At 26.2% G+C, this 23,337-nt stretch overlaps 1 protein-coding gene and 1 pseudogene across 1 annotated transcript; both read left to right on the top strand.

Annotated features, from left to right (window-relative positions):
- Positions 1-7,817: 7,817 nt before the first annotated feature.
- On the top strand, positions 7,818-9,760 carry LOC113848139 (flavonol synthase/flavanone 3-hydroxylase-like). The gene is made up of 3 exons (XM_027477529.1): positions 7,818-8,281; positions 8,574-8,901; positions 9,548-9,760. Exons 1-3 carry the CDS (start codon positions 7,818-7,820, stop codon positions 9,758-9,760), a joined length of 1,005 nt encoding a protein of 334 aa, XP_027333330.1.
- A 1,649-nt stretch (positions 9,761-11,409) lies between these two features.
- LOC113874336 lies at positions 11,410-16,821 on the top strand (annotated as a pseudogene).
- The last annotated feature ends 6,516 nt before the right edge of the window (positions 16,822-23,337 follow it).

The following is a 23,337-nucleotide window of genomic DNA, read 5'->3' as shown; positions in this document are numbered from 1 at the left end:
TTTATTTTAAAGAATTTAATTAAAATAATTAATTATACATTGTTATCTAATCTTAAATTAACAGCTATATCATAGGTGAGTCTTTAATATGTAGTTGCATTAAATATTTGGAGAGAAATTTTTGTCTCCCATAAATATGAGAATTATTGAATTTTATAATAGTTAATTATAAAGAAAAATTTATGATGTATTTAAATTTTAAAAATATTTTTAATTTTATTATTATTATAATTATTAAATAGTTTCAATGAAAATTAAATTAATATATTATAATAACATAAATAGTAAATTTGGTGAGCCTAAAATCTAATCATTATGTTGACCCAATTACGGAATAATTGGAGATCAAGAGATTTGTGCCTAAAGTTATATTATTATTATAGATATTTATACATATTTTGTTCTATTAAATTTGATGTATTTTTATTTTCATTATTGTTATTTTTAAAGAAATTATTTTTAAATGACAATAATAATAGTAGTAATAAATGGAGTAAGTAAATATAAAAAAATTAAGTAAATTAAATTATACTTTTGGTAATGAGGTCAATTTATTTTATTTTATATTTTTTTTTTGTCTCTCAAACCATAAATTTTAAATTTATTGATAATTTTTCACTTTTTCTTTAAAAATATATAAAAAATAATCTCTCTTGATAAAAAGAGTGAGTTTTGTTTCCTAACTCCTGACCATTCGTCTAAGGGGTGTGTTGGATTAGGATTTTAAAGGAATTTTTTAATTAAAAAAAGTCTTGCAGATTTTAAAAGATTTTGTAGCATTTTTATGACTTTTAAGATTTTGCAGAATTGTATAAGACTTTAAAATCAGAATTTTAATAGATTTCACAAGACTTTTAAGTTAGGATTTTAATAGATTCTACGGGACTTTGCGAACTTTACAGAATTTTATGAATTTTTTATATAAAGAGTTCAAGATTTTTTTTTATACATTCAAATTTAAAAAGAGTCAAAGACAAAAATAATAATAAAATAATTAAAATAAAGCAAATTTGAAAATCAAAGATGTTATAATTTTTTTTTTTTGTAATTTTCCTTACAAAACCACTTTATAAAGTTATATATTAAATTTCTTTCTTTCAAGTAATTAATATTTTTATTAGTAATAATATTAATATATAATAATTAATTTTAAAATTTAAAATAATTTAAACATTATCATAAAAAATTTATAAATTTTTTTTATTTTATAATTAATAATTATAATATTGTATTATGACATAATATAATATATATTGTCTTATAAATTTTATATTATATCAATATGTGTAATTTTAATTAATGTAAGGATTCATTTTTGTATTTAATAAAATCATTCTTCTCTTTTATTTTCTATTTAAATCTTAATTAAAATTTTTAAATATATAAAAATTTATATATAAAAATGTATTTATTATATTTTCTTAATCTAATTATATTTAATATTATTCAATATAATAAAATTTTATTATTACATATTTTTTATATTTAAATTATAATTTTTTTATTTTAAAATAAAATAATTTAATAAACAATATAAACAAATTTATGTAACACACAAATATATTTACTAATTTACAAATAAATTATTATTATTAAGATTTACGATGTTTAAAGTCATATATAAATTAATTTTAGCTGTTATATTTATTTTTATAGATTTTTAAAAAATAATCAAAAATTTTACTTAACATTTTTTATGTTTCTGTTATATTAAAAATTATTTTTATATATTTGCGTAAATTCGTACAACAGACATATTTACTAGGTATAAAAAATTAATATTTTTTATCCTTAAATTATGTGCTATATAATTTTGTAACATAAAATATGTTTTTAGTATTTATAAATATAGTTAATATTTATTTTATCTTTTCAATAGTTTTAATCACTTAATAATTTTTCATCAAATATAATATTAATAATCCAACCATTTAGTTAAGTAATAATTTTATTTTATGATTATTATTTTATATTTTATTCAATTTTTATGTTTGTAAATATATTATTCTATACAATTTAATAATAATATATTATATGTTAAACTACAGTCATATGATGAAATATATATTAATTTTATTTTTTATATAAAATTTTATAAAATTAATGTTATATATATATATATATATATATATATATATATATATATACACGATTAGATTGATAAATATTTTATTATATAAAAAATATTAAATTATATAAATACGAAAACTATCTAATTGAACTTTTTTTATATGTGCATATAATTAAGTAAATAAAATTACAATTGTTTAAGTAAAACATATGTATAACAAGTTAAACTAGTTAAAATTAAATTTACTTAATCAATTGAATTTAAATTTAAAGTTAAAATTGTTTAACTAAATAAATAGACTTGAAGATTTTAATTACTTAATTTCTAATAATTCACCTGTAAGTATAGTTTCACTAAGAAGTCTATTTTCATTAAAAAAATGTTAATAGAATAACACTACCAATAGATATTAAGACAAAAATAAATCAAAATATACTCCTCTCAAAATACTATTTTCATGCAACTAAAATTTAAAAAAATCGTAACTAATTCAATATAAATTCAAATAAAGTAAAATTATTGACAAAATTATCAGAATTTAACTATCTTCATAAATAAAATACTGAAAAAAATATTTGCAAAGATTTTATCATATTTTACATTATTTTCACTTTAATTCTTATATTTATATTAATTGCAAAAAAGTCCTTGTCTTCAAGTTTGTTAAATCTCAAATTACCTTGCATTTTTAAGGTAGTTTGGGTACAAGTCCACGGTATTTTTTCATTTTTAGTTTCAATCTTTTAAATTTATTTTTCAAAGTTTGTTCTCATTATTTGTTCATGTAGTCCATAGGTCCAAACATGTCCAAAAGTCCAAGAGTCTTCATTATGATCACTTTCTATTTTTAATCTATTTCTTTTTATAAGTTTCTTTGATAAATCTTCAAAAATAGTTTAGAAATTCATTTTAACTCTAAAATAATTTCTATCCAAAAATCATGAATCCAACTTAAATACCATAGAAACAAGTCACAAAATCATAGATCTACATGAAACATGCAAGATTTTCGTGCAACCAACTACATAACAAGTAAATTCATCATCAAATACAGCACACTTTGTGGTCTTAGTGATTTTCATGCATTTACTTGTTTCAATCAAACTTTCAATCATGGATTCATCAATACATACAAATTTAACGCAACCAAACAGGATTAAGGCTCTCATTTGACTCAAAATAATTTAAATAAAGTATTCTCCTTGATTATGAAAAATACCCCCATACTTGGTGTTGTTTGTATTGATCTTGCCTTGATTTTTGGGTAATCCTTCTCCCTTTTCCCTTTTTACTTCCTTTCTCCTCTTGGAAATGAGTTTTCTTCTTCCTTTGTCTCCTCCTTGATCACTTGACAATGGTCTCCAAGAAGAAAATTTAGAAACTTTGTGGATTTGTAGGGTATCTTGGTGTTTTTAGTAGGGTTTAAAAGTTTGATTCAAGACTTTTATGAAGAGGTATTGGATGATCTAACTTTATGGGATTCAAGTGAAGTGTTTAAGATAAACTTGGATGTATTTAGAGAGAATTGAGATGAAGAAGAATGGAAATTTACTTAGGCTTGTATGAAAAATGAGTGAAAATTCTTCCATTTTGCATGCATGCTTTAAATAGAAAATTTGACTTGTTGTTGCCCCTCCCCCAAGACATCACATGGCTGCACACCCTCTCTCACAAGTGTTGAGATTTAATTTTGGTATTTTTTTTGGGTTATTCCCCAAGCCTAGACATGTGCACATTTGTAAAAGTCCAAATTGCCATTTTATGATGGCTTTTATATTTCTAGTTAGATTTTAACCTTCCTAGTTCTATTCTAATTATTCCAATTACTTTTTAAAATCTATTTAGTTCAAATCCAATGGTCATGGTTATCGTTCAATTAGATTCATTAACACAAATTACTCATCATTAGTCTTATCTCCTTAATGATTACTTTATTGACATAGCCTGACTTCATTAGTTCTTGTGAAGTATACTCATCCAGCTAGGGTTAAACCATATTTAACCTTATCCCTTAATCATAATTAGTCTCACATGGGCTCTAATAGGTCATGTGGCTCCTTAATACTATTCCTAGCCCACTTTCCTTCATTTATACTTAACTTTTAGGCCTCTTTTTGAGTAATTTTGGGTAATTTCTATACTTTCTCTTTGGAATCAATAATTTCATGTCTATAACTTATAAAAATGGGCTATTCGCCATAAAAATTTTAGAATTTAACTCCTTCATTTGGTTATCCAAAATGTGCCTCCATTTGAGGTGTTTCTAGGGATATTTTAATCATTTTGGTCAAATTTTACAATTTTATTTATTTTATATTTTTAGATTTTTCTATACTTCTTATAATTCATATACAACTATTCTATATAGTCTAAAATTATTTTTTTAGATTTTTATTTCTTTTATTTTAGATCTGATCAGACCCGTTTAGATAAATTTTGTTAAAGAAAATTCTAATTCTCAAGTTTTTATGTACTACTTACTTCTAATTCAATAAAATTAACATAATCCAATAATCATTTGTAAAATGAAGAAAAAATTAGAGTGTTATAAAAGATCAAAATTATTTTTCTTCTTTTATTATTATGATTATTAAATGATTTATAATAGTTTGAATCAAAACTATGATTATTGTAGACACTTATACAAATTTTGAACTATAGATTTGATGCATTTTTATTTTTATTATTATTATTTTTAAGTAAATTATTTTTAAATGACAGTGATGATATAGCAAATAATAAATGAGGTAAGTGAATATAAAAAAACAGAAAGTGAGTTGGATTTTATTTTTGTCAATTGTTGCAACATGTGAGTAATGAGATCATTTATTTTTATCTTAAACCATAAATTTTAAAATTGTTGCTAATTTTTCACTTTTTCTTACAAAATATATAAAAAATAATTTTTCCTATTTTTGTTTTAAAAATTATGTTACCAAGAAATACAATTTATCATCTCTTATATGCCATTCATTTTTTTATTTTTTTAAAAGGAATAAAAAATTAAAAATATTTATATTATGATATCAAATAGTAATATATAAATTATTTTGTCATTTATATGCTACAAAATTGTAATACTATTAATTTAGCTATATTACATTATATCTTGTGCATACAATTTTTTGTGTTTTTCATTCTACTTTTAAAAAAATAAAAACTAGTTTCCTATATATACCTTCTTATTCAAATATATATTTTTAAATCTAAAATATTATTTACCTACACAAAAAACAAAAAATTTAAAACTGTATAAAATAATAAAAAAAAGTATGAATGTCTAATTTACACGTTATTATCAAACAAATTTAATCTCTAAAACTACAATTTTAATATTAAAAGGTATACGTGATATATATATATATATATATATATATATATATATATATATATATAAATAAATAAAATGAGTATGTAATTTATATATCATTGTGAAACAGTTTTAATCGTTAAAAATATAATTCTAATATTAAAAAGTATATATGATAGACTGTGAGAGGAAAAAATATATTGAATGTTTCACTTTTTAGATAGAATATTATTATTTATTATATAAAGGTTGACAAATAACTATAATTTATGATTTCTTATTTTTTTTACAAAGTTTTTAAAATATTATTTTTTCAACAATTTGTAATATATAACAATATATAGATTAATTCACTGAGTTGTATGTTATAAAAGCATAAGGTATAAGTTTAATTACACTCATAAATATTATCTGCATGTGAATTTACTATTTGTTTTATTAATAAAAACCATGCAGAAACGAAAACAAAAAATATTTTAAATCATTTTCAATACTTTTAAAGATTTTCTTTTATCTTTAGCTTTCACAATCTCAAATGGTTTTTTATATTTGTAAGTATTATTTTGAAATATTTACTTCAAATTTATGCATTGGAGACATTGTAAAATGTTATCCTCCAACGAAGACAATCATATTCAAGTCGGCAGGACTACTGTGAGCGGCAAAATTAAAACAATTTCCTATCAGTTGATGTACATGTTTTATTAATAATATGATACATTTCATGCATTTAACCCATATTTTTAATCTTTTAAAATTCTGAGCGACGCCATTATTTTTCTGGTTCTCCTTTCATTTCTCTGGTCATTTGCCCGTAGTTGTCTCTGTTGAGATAATCATGAACATAGGATTGAATCCCATTGAACGATTCTCTTAGAATACCTATAAATAAAAAATGAGATACTCCAGTAACAAGAATAGGGAGTTTCATTTCTTAACTCCTAACCATTCATTTATTGTTCATGAATGCATTTCCACATGCTTTGATAAGTAATGAGTTTTTCTATAAACTTCAACTGATCATTAATCTGAGGATTGCGTCCCATTTAGCAGTACTTCTGGAATTCCTTTCATTAAATAAAACAACAGATCCTCCCGTGATGGGAAGAGTGAGTTTCATTTCCTAACTCCGGACCATTCATTTACGTTCATCAATGCAATTCCATGTGCTTTGCTAGGTAATGGTTTTCCTATGAGATATAGTATTTTAAAGATTTCGCTAATTAGTGCTTTTATATTATTGTTTGAAAAATTAAAAGTAATTTTTTTATTAAAAATTATGTTAAATTGTATTGAAAATCCCAAAAATATATATTTATTTTATTTCTTTTTACAAAATAATACTTTTAGTTCTTTGAGTGGTATGCTTCAATTTTTAAAATTAAGAGTAATAAAACTATAAAACCTTTTTTATTAATTAATTTAACTAAATTATACTAATTCACAGGATATAGGAAACTATAAAAATTTCAAACACATATATCATATTTACAAAATTTTAGATTAATTCAAAAATAATTTGAGACCTCGTTCATATACATCATATTTTAGATCATTCAAAATCATTTGATACCTTATTTGGAACCCTTTTATTACATTTTTATAGTTGTTCAATTTTAATAAAATTTTACACAAAATATTAAGGCAATACATAATTATAAATTTACGATTAGGTTAATGAGTATAATTTACAGCAGTGTAAATTGATCGCTTATCATGTGTGTGAGAAAAGATCTATTGACACCAAATGTCAAAGTTAAACACTTATAATATTGCATAATAAATTTTCATAAGATGCAATGTTAACTAATCTAATCATTGAGTTATAAAATATTATTATTATTATTATATCAAATTTCATATAATTTAGATATTTGCAAGTATGTTGTCTAACATTTGACATTTACTTATAATTTAATAATATATTATATGTTATACTACATTAATACAATAAAATATCTATTAATTCTGTTTTTACATAAAATTTTATAAGATTGATATACTATATATGAACTCTCAAACCAATGATTAGATTAATAAATATTTTATTATATGAAAAGTTATTAAGAGATATAAATTAAAGTTATCTAGTTTTAAGAGATCTGGACAATTTTTTCACTATGCATATGTGCATATATATAATAAAATAAATAAAATTATAATTGTTTAAGTAAACATATATATTGAGTTATTAAGTGAAATTTGCAAAAATTAAATTTACTAAAATAATTAACTTTAACTTCAAAGTTATACATTTGATGAAGTCTTTAATAACTTAAATTTTACTAATTCACGAGTAATTTAACTTATTTCTATGTGTACTTTCAACCATTCACTTATTGTTCTGAACTTGTTTTTCAATATACTTTGGTAAGCAGTAGGTTTTTCTATAAAATTCAAGACTCAACACACAAAAAAAAGTGTCAATAACACAACATGGAGACACTAAGGGTGCAAACCATAGCTTCCGAATCCAAAGATGATCCAATCCCAGACATGTTTGTTAGGTCAGAGACGGAGCAACCAGGCATCACAACAGTTCATGGGGTGAATCTTGAGGTCCCCATTATTGATTTAAGTGACCCAGATGAACGAAAGGTGATCCATGAGATTGTGGAGGCGTCTAAGGACTGGGGTATGTTCCAAATTGTGAACCATGAAATACCTAGTGAAGTTATAAGCAAGTTACAAAATGTGGGTAAAGAGTTCTTTGAGTTACCCCAAGAAGAAAAGGAGTTATATGCTACGCCTATGGGATCTAATTCCTTAGAAGGGTATGGCACAAAGCTTTCAAAAGAGGTGAATGGCAAGAAGGGTTGGGTAGACCATTTGTTTCACATTGTATGGCCACCTTCCTCCATAAACTACCATTTCTGGCCTAAGAACCCTCCTTCTTACAAGTTAGTTTTCTTTGTCCAAATCTGTCCCATACATGCATTTTTTCACGCATTATTATTTTTACTCCATCTAGCAGATATAGTTGAAAAAAAGCTAACACTTGATGGTATTATGATAGACCAAATCAACAATAAGAGTTAAATAAAAAAAAATTATGATAAAGTAAGACCAGGACAAGAAGATTTTATTTGAAGTGATTAAAACAAAAAAATTGATCAAATGTGAGGAAAAATGTTTAAACCATTATTATTTATTGAGATAACCAATGCCTAGTAACACTTAATTTTTAATCAGAGAGGTCAATGAGGAATACTGCAAGTACCTACATGCGATGGTGAACAAATTGTTCAAGTGTATGTCAATAGGGCTTGGGCTTGAAGAAAATGAGCTAAAGGAAGCTGCAAATGAAGATGAGATGATACATCTTCTAAAAATAAACTATTACCCACCATGTCCTTGTCCTGATTTGGTCCTAGGTGTGCCACCACACACAGACATGTCTTACCTCACCATTTTGGTGCCCAACGAGGTGCAAGGCCTTCAAGCTTCTAGAGATGGCTATTGGTACGATGTTAAGTATGTCCCTAATGCCCTCATCATTCACATTGGGGACCAAATAGAGGTATAACTTAAATTTTTTTTTACACTCTTATAATATATAATTCTTTTGTCTCTTTCCTTCTTTTTTTACTATAGTTTTTTTTTTTCTTTTTTACTTTTTCATGTCTCATTTGAAGGTTATACTTAGTTGAAAAAAAAGAGATGGAATGAGATGTGATTTAGTGAGATAAATTTATAAACCATTATTTTAAATAAAATAAAAAAAGATAGAATGGAATGAATGTTGGTGGAGCTAGTCTATCCATCTAGTTCTATCTTATTTTATCTACTTTTCTTTCCTTCTAAATTAACAAATAAGAGATGAAACTTGTAGGTTATCTAAATACAAAAATAAAAAATTGGACTATATTTTAATTCATTCCATTTTATTTTAATTCATTTCATTTTATTTCACTCTATCATCTTTTACTGATACACATACATAATCTAAAGAATATTAACATCTTCTAATGGTGTCCAGTTTAACATAATTTTCAGATAATAAAAACATATCTTTTAATGTTTCTTAAAGAAAATATTTTATTTTTATGATTCAAACTTTTAGGTTTACGAAAATATTTATTTACTATTAGTTTTTATTCAAGTTAAAAATAAAAATTATTGTTCACATGAGTAAATAATGTTACTTTATTTTTATGGTGGTATAGATATTAAGCAATGGAAAATACAAGGCCGTTTTTCACAGAACAACAGTGAACAAAGATAAGACAAGGATGTCGTGGCCGGTGTTTATAGAGCCACAACCCGAGCATGAGGTTGGTCCTTATCCAAAGTTAGTTAACGAAGACAATCCACCAAAATACAAGACCAAGAAATTTAAGGATTATGTTTATTGTAAGTTGAATAAGATTCCTCAGTGAATGAATTGAGCCTTGCTCCTAAGTAATATGCAAGTACGTCACAGTGTAATACTTGATTTGTTATTAATTTTAAATCCGTTGTTAATGTTGGATGTATTTTATATTTTTAAAACTAAATAAAGATGATATACAACTCTTGTTCTATTAAATTATGTTGCAATTTCACCGGTTGTTTTATCCATGCACATTAATTCATGTTATTTTAAAAAAATTAATTAAAATAATTAATTATACATTATTATCTAATCTTAAATTATAAGCTATACCATGTGTGAGTCTTTAATATGTAGTTGCATTAAATATTTAGAGAGAGATTTTTGTCTCCCATAAATATGAGAATCATTAAATTTTATGATAGTTAATTATAAAGATAAATTTATGATGTATTTAAATTTTAAAAATATTTTTATTTTATTATTATTATGATTATTAAATAGTTTGAATGAAAAATAAAGTAATATATTATAATAGGATAAATGGTAAATTTGGTGAGCCCATTAGACTTGATGTATTTTTATTTTTATTATTGTTATTTTTAAAGATATTACTTTTAAATGATAGTGATAATAGTAAATAATAAACGAGGAAGTAAGTATTATTTTCATGTTTATATATCTATTGTCACTCTCTTTTAAGTGATTTTTATGTAAAATATTATTTTCTTTCTCTCTTATGAATGTACCAAAGGATATTTACATAAATTTATGTTAGAGTGTCAGTAAACATTTTTATACATGGAACAAATTTTTAATTTTTGTGCTATAGGTCGATTGATAGAAGTGGTTTTATTTATAATAATTCATAATAAAAAATATTATAAAAATATATTTTTTATAACTGACAATATAAATATATTTCATGTAATTATCATCTAATTACAAATTATTATTTAAAAAAATATTAGTTTTTATAATAATTATTTTAAAACTCTTTTCTATCCTATATTTTAATTGGTTTATAATGTGAAAATATTTATATTAATGATATATCAAAGTTATACTCGAAGTATTTCATATTTAATTATTAAAATAATCGTAAGATTAAATTTATGATATAAAAAATTGATTATATATTAAAAAAATGTTTCAAAACTTAAGACGGAAGTGAATTGAATTTTAAAATTTTTTGCAAATATTTTATAGTTCATTTTTATAAATCTATGATGCTGTATTCTTTAAATAAATTTTTAAAAAAATGAATGAATATATATACAAAAATTTAAACATTAATGTTTTATTCAAGATAAAATTAAAATAGAAGTGGTACTATGATCTAATATATCTCTAAAAAAAATTAATAATAAATATCAATAGATTATTAATTTAATTTATATGTATAATTACATTGATTTTTTTCAAATGTTCTAAGTATAATATTTGATAGAGTCAAGCATTTTATTAATATTTAACATATTGTTATTAAAAAATAATATTTTATTAAACTCAAATTATTTATACTATTGCAGATGACACAAAAATATTAATATTAATTTTTGTAATTAATCAAATTTAACTATAATAAATAAAAAATGCAAAAAATGAAAAGTAAGATGATAAAAGAAAATGCAAACTCAATTTATTCTAATGACAATGTCTAATTTTTAAGTACTATTTGATATTTTTTACATTGATAAATATTATTATATTTAACTACAATCTTAAGAGTTTTTTGAATTACCTCAAAAAGAAAAAGAGTTATATAATATGTCTAAGGGGTCAGATTCTTTAGAAAGGTATGACACAAAGCTTTCAAAAGAGGTAAATGGCAAGAAGGGTTGGGTAAACCATTTGTTTCACTTTGTATGGCCACCTTCCTCCATAAACTACTGTTTCTGGCCTAAGAACCCTCCTTCTTACAGGTTAGTTTTCTGTATCCAAATCTTTTTTGTATATATACTTTTTTCACATCATTATTATTTTTACTCCTTCTATTAGCATTAAAAAAAACTAACACTAGACAATATTACGATAGACCAAATCAACAATAAAGGCTAAAATAAAAAATTTGTAAAAAAGTAAGAACAAAACAACAAGATTTTATTTGAAGTGATTAAAACAAAAAAAAAAATTAATCAAGTGTGAGGAAAAAAATGTTAAATCATTATTATTTATTGAGTTAACCAATGTTTTGAAATACTTAATTTTCAACCAGGGAGGTTAGTAAGGAATATTGCAAGCACTTACATGTGGTGGTGAAGAAATTGTTCAAAAGTATGTCAACGGGGCTTGGGCTTGAAGAAAATGAGCTAAAGGAGGCTCCACATGGAGATAAGATGATACAACTTCTAAAAATAAACTATTATCCATCATGTCCTTTTCCTGATCTCGTCCTTGGTGTGCCACCACACACAAACATATCCTACCTCACCATTTTGGTACCCAACGAGGTGCAAGGCCTTCAAGCCTCTAGAGATGGCCATTGGTACGATGTTAAGTATGTCCCCAATGCCTTCATCATTCACATTGCGGATCAAAGGATCAAACGCAAGTATAATCCAAAACTAGGTATAAGAGAATTAATATTTTTTATCCCTAAATTGCGTGCTATATAATTTTGTAACATAAAATATGTTTTTAGTATTTATAAATATAGTTAATATTTATTTTATCTTTTCAATAGTTTTAATCACTTAATAATTTTTCATCAAATGTAATATTAATAATACAACCATTCAGTTATGTAATATTTTTGTTTTATGATTATTATTTTAAATTTTATTCAATTTTAATGTTTGTAAATATATTATTCTATACAATTTAATAATAATATATTATATGTTAAACTACAGTCATACGATGAAATATATATTAATTTTATTTTTTATATAAAATTTTATAAAATTAATGTTATATATATATATATATATATATATATATATATATATATATATATACACGATTAGATTGATAAATATTTTATTATATTGAAAAATTTTAAATTATATAAATACAAAAACTATCTAATTGAACTTTTTTTTATATGTATATAATTAAGTAAATAAAATTACAATTGTTTAAGTAAAACATATGTATAACAAGTTACACTCGTTAAAATTAAATTTACTTAATCAATTGAATTTAAATTTAAATTTAAAATTGTTTAATTAAATAAATAGACTTGAAGACTTTAATTATATTTTAAAAATATTCACAAAATATATTTAAAATTTATTTTGATAAAATGATACTTGTTGAATTTAATGATCCAATTTTTATATTATTAATTTAGTTAGATAACCATAATAAATTATTTTATTATCTTTCTTATGTTACAATTTTGAATAAAAATATTATTTATTAATTTTTTTATTATGTGTTTTTAGATATATATTAAAAAATTAAATATAATCAAATCAGATATAATTAAAAATAATTTGAGTTAAATTCATTGATTCAAAAAAAAAATATATATATATATATATATATAAATTTTAAATTAGTTAAAATGCAATTAATAAATTATTTTTTATATTGTAAATAAATCATTTTATAAATTATCTTTTTTTATTTTTAAATTTTAATAACAAATGAAGAGCACAATTCAAATTATTACAAGCACAAAATGACACACTAATAATCGTATAACAACAACACATTCTTATATATTAGAAAAAGATTAATTATAGACTTTAAATATTTGTTAGCTTTCAGAATAGTCTAATTTATAGGCTTTTTTTTTTTTTTACTTTTGGCATTATCCAAATGAGTCATTACTCAATATATATTTGTATAAATTAGATTTAGCAATATACAATGATTATATCTTACATCATTATTATTTAGTCTTTGTCTTCTTCTTTTTTTAATGGTATCAAAGCTCTCACCTAGATCTCTACTAATACCCAAATGTTTACATCATGTCAAATACAATATCTACCAATTCTAGTAATGATTATAGTTCTATACTCCAAATGATGACTTAGGGGAAAAACCTTCTAGTCCCACCCTAGTGAGAGCCTTTCATCAGTTCTTATTACCCCTATTCTTGTAGATAATAAATATCATCCATGGTCACACTCCTTCAGAATGACTCTCCTTTCCAAAAGCAAGATGAGATTTTTAAAGGATTCCATACATGTTCTTGCTACCATGAACCTTCTGTTTTCCTCTTGGAAGAGATGCAACACTCTCATCATGTCTTGACTCTTGAACTCGTTGTCTCTATCCATTGCTTAGAGCATTATTTATTCAGATAGTGCCATCAATATTTGGCCAAATTTACGAGAATGTTTTCACATAACATTTTGTTGCGCATCACAGAGCTACAGGAAGAGATCTATGGACTCAGACAAAACTCTCGCACTATCACAAACTGCTAGACTAGCTTGATGTCCCTCTGGGATTCCCATTTGCACCTGCTCAACAAAGACATACCATAGACAAGATGTTACCATTCGCTTTCTTAAGAGACTTGATGACCGTTTCTCTGTGGTTTGCTCTCAAATTTTGCTCATAAACCTATTACCCATTGTTAATAGGGTGTTCCATAGTCCTTCAACTAGAACACCAACAATTTACAGCCCTCGCCTCTAATGACCTCGATTCATTTGTAAATACTATTGTTGGGGTCGTTCATCTTCTTCTCTCAATAAATGTAACATCTAAATTTTTATTTATTATTTTTATTTTTAAAATGGAAGAGTTTCTAAAAAAAATTGCTTTTCGCTCAGCAAGAATGGATAAGGATTGTTCATCTGTACTCTCGTTCAAGCGAAAAATACCTCGCACAACAAGAATGAGTAACAAAAATAGGAGCTCTCTCATATACTTTTGCTCAAGCGAAAATAATTTCAATCAAGCAAAAATATCAGCAAATGTGTAGAAAATTTTATCTAATTTTTTTGCTTAAGTGAGAATGGTCTCGCTTAAGTAAAAATCCTTGAGAAAAATAAGTATATAAGTAATTTCAATGTTTTAGAACTTAGGTTATAAGCCAAACAACCATTTCTCATCTCACTCTCTGATTTGTCACTTCCCTTCCACCACTAAATCATCTTGATACTTCAAACCTCTTTCAAATCTGAACTTGGACGTGTTTTTCACTTAATTCTAAGTAAGTTTCTTGGAACTTATCTTCCAAATGCACTTCTATTTTCTTCATTATCTTCCATCTCAAAAGTTACTCCACTTTGTAATACTTAGGAAGAACTTAGTCTTCCAAACGATATCTTCCATAAAACCTTTACGCGAATCACCTTTTTAAAGTAAGGAGAGTTTTATCCCATCAATAAAGCTATACCCATATGATGAATGTGACTATTTTATAAATATATACATATAGCTTTACTTCTATGAGTAGTTAGATGCTTCTATCTTAGAAATCTATGTTTTAAAATGGATTCTTTAAATTGATGAAGTAGATGATGCATGTTTTGTTGATCATTGAATGGATGACATATGATTGATTAAAAATACACGATTTGGACTAAGTTCGTAGATGTCTAACCTTTAACATAATTTGTTTGATTGAATGATGAGAAATAAGTGGAAGAAAAATGTATTATCAGTCAATATGACGATGAAAGCAATTAGTGTGGATAGTTATAGAGATACACTGAGAGTATGAAAGATAGAGTTAATTTTGGAAGGCTGGAAAAAATATAGGATGGTGAATGCTATTTGTAGTTACAAGAGATCTAATAAGAGCAAAAACATCACAGGTTGTACACTTATTTCCTGACCAACACTATTGACTATACTTTTGCTAAAGAGCCTGTTATTATACGTGTTGTATCCGTGTGCATATGCTAATCAACGACTATTCACCTATATGTGTAAGACCCCCTAGAATACAAGAGACAACCATTAACTGTGATCATAGTGCACATGGAAGTCGTGCATAAAAAGAGATTGGTATATTACATTATTTGGTTATAGTACCTAAGTTAGGATATAGACAATGTATTTGTTATTGTATTTGTTGCTATGAAATTTCAAATTGAGTATTTTGATTATGTTTTAGTAGTGAGGAGAAGACTCATCCTTACTAACATTTCAGGAAATAAAGATAACAACCCCTCAAAAACCCATTAGACTGACTGAGTGAAGTATTGAAAGTAGGTTTAATGATGTATTTATGAAATGACAAAGAGTTTGTCATTGTAAATGATTATCCTTCCAGTAGTAAAATCCATCATATTCTTAGTTTATATATATAGAGAGAGTAAATGTTAGAACTCCAACTGTGGTAAACTATGTTTACACCTTCTATGGCTAAGATCATATAGGAGGAAGACTAGTTAAATTTACTTGAGAGCAGATAATCAGCCAACGCCAGAGACTAGTATGATGAAGACCTTACTCCATAAGAGATGGAAGAAATAGAAGGATAGTTTGATGACAACTAGGATTGTACTCTCAGGATTTTAGTATGGAAGTGGTCTACTTGACTTAGTGTATTTAATTCTATATTTATGTAAATTAAGTCTTAATGTATTTTTATTATAACTTATAAATATCAAACTCATGTAATTATGTAATGTCAAATATATTAATTATTTACTCTTATTTAAATTTTATTTTATTTAGAAAGTTTTGATATCGTGAGAAACACTTAATCTCCTTTAAAATTTTATCATTTCAAATATTACAAAATTTTTTATGGTTTTATATGGTGTAAAATGAAAGTCTTGAAATTCTGTTAATTTTTTTCTCGTATAATGAATGAGAAAGATTGAATTAATGATTTAATTACAATTATAAATCTTTCATATGTTATTAAAAAAATTATTTATGTAATAAGAGCATCATAGTAAATGGTGAGCTTTACCGCAAATAAGTACTAGAAACTCACAAACAAGTGTTAGAAAAAGGGAACTCCAACAAGAAATGTTCATCCTTTGGCTGCACCAAATATACTTTTGACATTTGTCATGTCAAACACGACTATCTCTAAGACACCCTTGCTATCTTGGTCGCCCAAAATACCATAATCGTGCCTCTAGTTTGACCTTCATCAACAGTACCATGAAGGAAGAATTCTACGAGGAAGAGGAATCATCAAAGAAGCACTCTCCACCTGGTCTGGGTATTAATCTCTCAAGCACAGTACCAATGTCTTAGATCCACTCCAACAATAGTCTTCTCTTACTAATGGTGCGAGCCTATATGATAGTATCTAGCCCACTAGGGCTAACTTCTCCCAAATCTCCAAAAATGGCCCAACTCATTTTCTTGGTTCAAATTGTGGTATTCCTTTTGCTTTCTACTTCACCAGTCATAAAATAAATCATGATATACACACATCTTCAATTAATTCCTCACATAATGCACCTTGGGTTATAGATTCAAAAACCACTAATCATATTGCCTCATCTTTGCACTATTTTCAGGCTTATTAAAAAATAAAACTTATTAATATCAATTTGCCTCATCTCTACTACTATCACAACTTTTTTTTCAAGAACTATCCAATTTAACTCAATCGTTGATATTCACGATGTGCTTTATGTTCTTGGATTCAGTTTTAACCTTCTTTCCATATCCAAATTAATTTCTACCTTTAAATATAAACTCATTTTCTCTTATGTTTCTTGTAAATATAGGAAGTGAACTCATTGAAGATGATTGGTTTGGCTAACCCAAAGCAAGGTCTATATCATTTAATAATTAACAAAGAAGAGCAATCTCGTGGATCCAGAACTCCCACGTTAATGCCTTTATTACTTTTGTTCTCACTTCCTCCAATCTTTAGCACTATAGATTAGGACATCTATTTGGGAAATGTCTTAATGTTTTACATGAAGTGTTTTCTTTTATTGATAAATATATCAATGAAGATTTTGAAATTTGACATTTAGCCAAGGAAGAAAAATGTCATATTCTTCAAGCAACAATAGAGCTTCCAAATTTTTTTATTTAATTCATATAGATATTTGGAGGTCTTTTCTCTAAAACCTTTATTTGTGGTCATAAATATTTTTTAATCATTCTTATATAGTATAGTCGTTACACTTGAGTTGTCCTATTGAAATCAAAGTCTGAAGTAAAATTAAATGAGCACAATTTCATTATTTTTGTGGAAAATCAATTTGAATCAAAAGTTAAGTGCATTCATTATGATAATGAACCGGAATTTTTTTCTAAAAGATCTCTTTTCTTTAAATTGAATTATACATCTCACAAATTGTGTCTATACTCTCCAACAAAATAAAAGAGTTAAAAGAAAACATCAACATATTTTAAATATAACAAGAGTCCTTATGTTTTAGTCCCATATACCCTAAACATTTTTTGTACTATGCCATTAAACATGTTATTTATCTCATTAATAATATTCAATCACCATTCATTAAAAACAAAACACCTTTTGAACTGTTCCATAAAAAAACTCTTGATTTTTCCATGCTCAAAATTTTTGGTTATCTACGCTATGCACTTATGTAACATCCCTCTTTCACATTGAAATTAATTTACATTTAACACTAATATTATTAAATCATAATTAACAAAAATTTGTATACTTTGGATAAATGGTATAGTATGGGAACACGAATTAGAAAACTTGACGAATTTACAATATTTCTTCACAATATACAAATATATTCTTCACAAGATTTCTCTTTTAAAATGAATGAAAATACATTAAAGATTTATACATCTATTTCATAAAACTTTATTATATATGAGCAGTTCCTTTCCCACAACTCCTTGATAAGTATGACCTTAGAACGGATCATCCATCTCCATTTCTTCTATTTCAGTACCTAAAACATTTCAATAAGGGTGAGTATTTCTCGCCCACTAAATTTCTTTTAGTATATCTTAACAAATAAAAATGATTAGAGTTGTAACCTAATACTTTATTCTAATTCATTCTCATTCAAGTACATGTAGTCATACAATCATTCATCAAACACATATAACATTTCACTCATTATACATACATTTCTATGCTGACCTGTATGTTATTATACATATATCATATCATTTCAATTCATGTGTCACGATACATCTGTCCTAGTAACACCCATCGATGTACTACAACACACATACCATAACAACATGAACTGATCTACTATGATACATATATCATATCATACATATTCTTTACCACATCTTATCTATATCACTTTTCATCATAATAATTGCCTCTGGATCCCTTGAGGACTTCTAGCATAGATAACTGCTGGATAGCCGCAACATCACAGATACATGTGTGTCGTCCCGGCCCCTTTTAGCAAAGGTATAGTCAGGGGCTGCATCGGGAGATGAGGGTGTGACCTGTGAATGTTTATTTTCAATAATTTATTGTGCACCCTTTTCATTACTAACATTCAGCATCCTCATTTTCCCAAGAGTTCCCAAATCTACTCCTTAACTCTATACCCCCAATGTATCGTTGTACTATCTTTACTCATTCTCTTTCTCATTCTCAGCATTTCTCATTTCACATTCCTTTCTATCAATCAACATGTCATGATTCATGAGTCATAATTTATATAAAAATTCATAGATTACAATATACATGATAACACATCCTTCAACGTGCTATAATTTATATTATAATCACTTTGTTTCAAATTACGTGAACTCATGTATTATAACCACGAATCATATTCTCATTTCTCATTTATATATGACATGCTTTCACTTCCAATCAACATTTCATTCATATTTCCATCATTCATTCATATACCATATGCTTCCAATTTCAATCATTCTATTCATATTGCATACATTTTAGTCATCATTTCACATCTATACTTATTACATCATACCAGTCCAACATATCAAATAATCTAGCAATATCACATCATATCACCAATACAATACATCAATCATATCACAGAGACTACCACACAAGCTCACACCACACAAACTCACACCATACAATCAGTATAATCTGCCAAAGGTCGGACACCTTCGGACTCAGCTCAATTCGCACAATACCAATATATGTAGTCTTCTAACTTAAAGTTCATCATCGTATATCTTTTAGTACTTAATTCATATACACCCTTAGAAACTTAGTTTTGAAACCTCTTAAAGCTATCCTAGCTCATATCTTTCTTTTAAAAATCTGATATTATCAGTTCAAATAAACCCAAACCTTTCTTTATGTCAAAATACCCATTTATCAAATGATATTATCAAGATCTACCGATCTTTTCTAAGTGAGATGCCCATGTTTCTCATAGAACCAATAGATTTATATATACATATAACTACAAGTAGAAAATACTCCCCTTACCTGATAATGGTTCCTCTAAATTAATTCTCTGAGTGATCTACGGAGAGATCTCACAGTATCCACGGAGAGATCTTCCAAAAGATAAGATTTCTTAAGTATTTCGAGGTAGAGATCTCATCATGAGAAGAGAACCGAAGAAAAGGAATAAAATAGAGATCTGAGCTCTGAGAAACTTACTTAGATCCGAGAAGAACGGATGTTTGAACTCAAATCTGAAGGAGATCCAGAGTTATTGGAGGTTTTCTTTAAGAAGGGAGAGGGAGAGAACGAAAAGGATGGAGAGGGATATGTGATTTAGTTGAAAAATGAAGATTTTAGGGGGAGTTCCTTAAATATCTCTCAAACGCGCGACTTTCTCGCTACAGCGAGAGAGTAGCATTCTAGCTACAGCGAGAGGGCTCCAGAATGTTCCATTTTCACCGCCTTATTCTCGCTACAGCGAGATATCCTATAGTTTACATCAATTAAACATTTCTAATTTTAAATAACATGCACAAACAACTAATATTAATTGCAATAATAATAAATTAAAAAATGAAGATGTTACAACTTACACCAACTTATCATAAAAAATTTCATTCTCAGTCACGACGTTGAAGTGTTTTTAAGTTTTAAAAATGGCATAACAGGGTATGTTATTTTTTATTTGCAAAATAAAGAATTTTCATCTCTAGAAATGTTATTTTTCAAGAAACGATTTTTCTTTTCCAACAAAAGGATTTTCAAAAAAACATTTTTTTCTCACCCATTTAATTCATCTCTTCCTCTGTCACATATCCCTCATGATGTATTATTCCTTTCTTCTCCTCTAAAGTCCAATTCCACCCAAAATCCTCAAAACCTACTCAAAATTATTACACCCAAAATCACCCAATCTAATTTGTCCTCTTCTTCGTCTCCCTCACACAATCAAATTGAATCTTCACATGAACAAATAAAGTAAATGTTGGGATTTTTCCTTCAAACACGGCAAGTATATCGGGTCTGTTGTAAGTAATAATCAGTAGAGTACCAAGTATTGTCCTTAGAGAACAATTCAAACGTATTAATTGTTAAGATAAAAATTAATTGAGCTTATATATAATAGAATTGATTGATGATTTTCATGAATTGTTGAATAATAATTAAAATGTAAAACAATAATTTAAAATAGTAAAATTCAAGTTTAAGAAAATGGAATTGAATTTCATCTATCTTCCTCTCTATATTCTAGTAATTCAGCGATAAATGTAGCAACCATTTCCAACGAATTTGATGCAAAATATGAAAGTCCTATATTTCAATTCCTTGAAAATATATTTCTAAGATAATTTCTCAAATTTTGATTCCTCAAACAGTTAACACTATCCAGCATTAAAATTAGGATTTAAAAGCAATCAATAACTTGAAATCTTTCCTAGAGTAACCAGTTATTGAGTAATCTCAATCAGATCTAGATCTAAGTAATACTTTTTCAAATATAACTCAGATCTGAGCTCTAAAAACCATCAAATAGACAGATTCAACCATTAAAACAGATTGAAATTACCAAATCAATAAAAATGAAGAAGAAACAGCTATATTTATATAAATTACTGAGAATATATCAAGTGTGAAGATTTATATTCAATCTCATACAAATTTTATTTGCTTATAGCAATCATAATAACAAGAATTGAGATACAAATGGAGTAGAACATCAAAAGCCAAGTATTCCTACTCTTCTCCTATACCCTGCGCCGTTCTCCCTCTGGAAATGTATATGGAATAGTAACTCTCTTCAAAAACATAAAAGTTGCCTTTTATACTGGTCTGCATGAACTTCTCTCACTACAACAAAACCTCTTCGCTGTAGTGAGACATGGAGATAGAAATTAGGTCATTTTCTTTGTCTCTCGTTGCAACGATAGCTCTCACTACAACGACACAAGGGACTCTCGCTACAGCGACACATTCTCACTGTAGCAAGAGGAGCACAAAATCACCCTCTTCACAATTAAGCATTCTCGTTGCAGCGAGAATGTCTCGCTATAGTGAGAAACCTCCAGAAGCTAACATTTTCTACTACTTCATGCTTTATATGTTTTTTTCTGACTTTTTCCAATTTTTTTAACTTTAAATGATATTTCTCTTTTGATTCCAACTACAAAATAGATCAGAAATGAATCAAAACACTACAATTGCATTCTTTTCCTGAAATATATAAGTATTTGTAAAAGTTCCAAGGTTAGGGAAAATTTAACAAAATAATCCAAACTTTTAAGATTAAAAGTGCTCAAATCATCATCTTAAATCACTTATTTTATACAATTATTAACAACTGTCCTAGCAATAAACCTTCATACCTTAATGATTATGAATGTAATGCTTTCTCTAGCAAGCCTTCCCAATCATCCACCAAATGTTCACATTCCATCAAGCCAATGGTAAATTACTCAGGCTCATCTCCTTTTTACCATCATTATCTAATGTGTAACATCTAAGCTTTAGCCAACCAGCTATCATAAAGTTGTCAAGCACTTTGTTGGAGAGAAGTTATGAAAACTGAGATAAAGGTGCTTGTTTTGACTAAGACTTGCGACATTAGGTGTATTCATTCAAATGTCAAGTCCATTGGTTGCAAATAGGTATACAAAATCACGCTAAGATTTGATGGCAATATGGAGTACTATAAAGCATGTCTTGTAGCAAAGGGTTTTGCTCAAATTAAAGGGATTGATTACTTTGAGATTTTTTCCCATGTTGTTACAATGACCACTATTCATGTTGTTCTTGCTCTAACTTTTGTGAATCGTTGCCAATTACAGTAGCTTGACAATAGTAATCCTTTCTTGCATAGGATCTTTCAAAAGATGTCTACATGATTATTCCTCTTGGTGTCAACAGCCACACATCATCACAATGTTGCAAACTCAAGAAATCTTTGTATGGTGTGAAGCAGGTCAGTCGCAAGTGGTATGAAAATCTATCTGTTTTACTTTTATCTTGTGGGTATCAGTAGGCTTAGGCGTATCATAGTTTGCTTATAAAGGCTGAAAATGATGAATTTGTAACACCTTATATTTCTTTCCTCAATATACGATAAATTTTCATAAATATTTAAATGGTAAAGTGTTCTTTCAAAAACTTTTTAATGAGAAAGAAACAATGAAATGATATAAGGTTCATAAAAGTTTTTTTTTTTAGAAAAACAAAGATTCTAAAACTTTCATCAGCAACAAAAAGAAATAGTAGTTTTACAACTGTTTCAAAAGAATGCTATAGAACTGAAAATATTCATTACATAACTCAAAATAACTAAGTCCTATAGCAGTTCTCATCCATCCATGCACTGTGAGCCTGATACTATTCGTCCTGGTTTCCTGAAAAATGTTGTGTAAGGGTGAATCTCTATCCTACCACTCATA

Source organism: Abrus precatorius, unplaced genomic scaffold (genome assembly GCF_003935025.1).
Source record: "Abrus precatorius isolate BTA unplaced genomic scaffold, Abrus_2018 Scaffold8, whole genome shotgun sequence".
In the NCBI taxonomy this organism is placed as follows: Eukaryota; Viridiplantae; Streptophyta; class Magnoliopsida; order Fabales; family Fabaceae; genus Abrus; species Abrus precatorius.
The sequence above is the reverse complement of the archived record's forward strand: the minus strand, read 5'-3'. Positions and strand labels throughout refer to the sequence as shown.

Coding starts and splice junctions, on each gene's coding strand:
- LOC113848139 (XM_027477529.1), top strand. CDS start 7,818: ATGGAGACACTAAGGGTGCAAACCATAGCTTCCGAATCCAAAGATGAT. Junction 8,282..8,573: donor AAGAACCCTCCTTCTTACAA/GTTAGTTTTCTT, acceptor ATTTTTAATCAG/AGAGGTCAATGAGGAATACT. Junction 8,902..9,547: donor ACATTGGGGACCAAATAGAG/GTATAACTTAAA, acceptor ATGGTGGTATAG/ATATTAAGCAATGGAAAATA.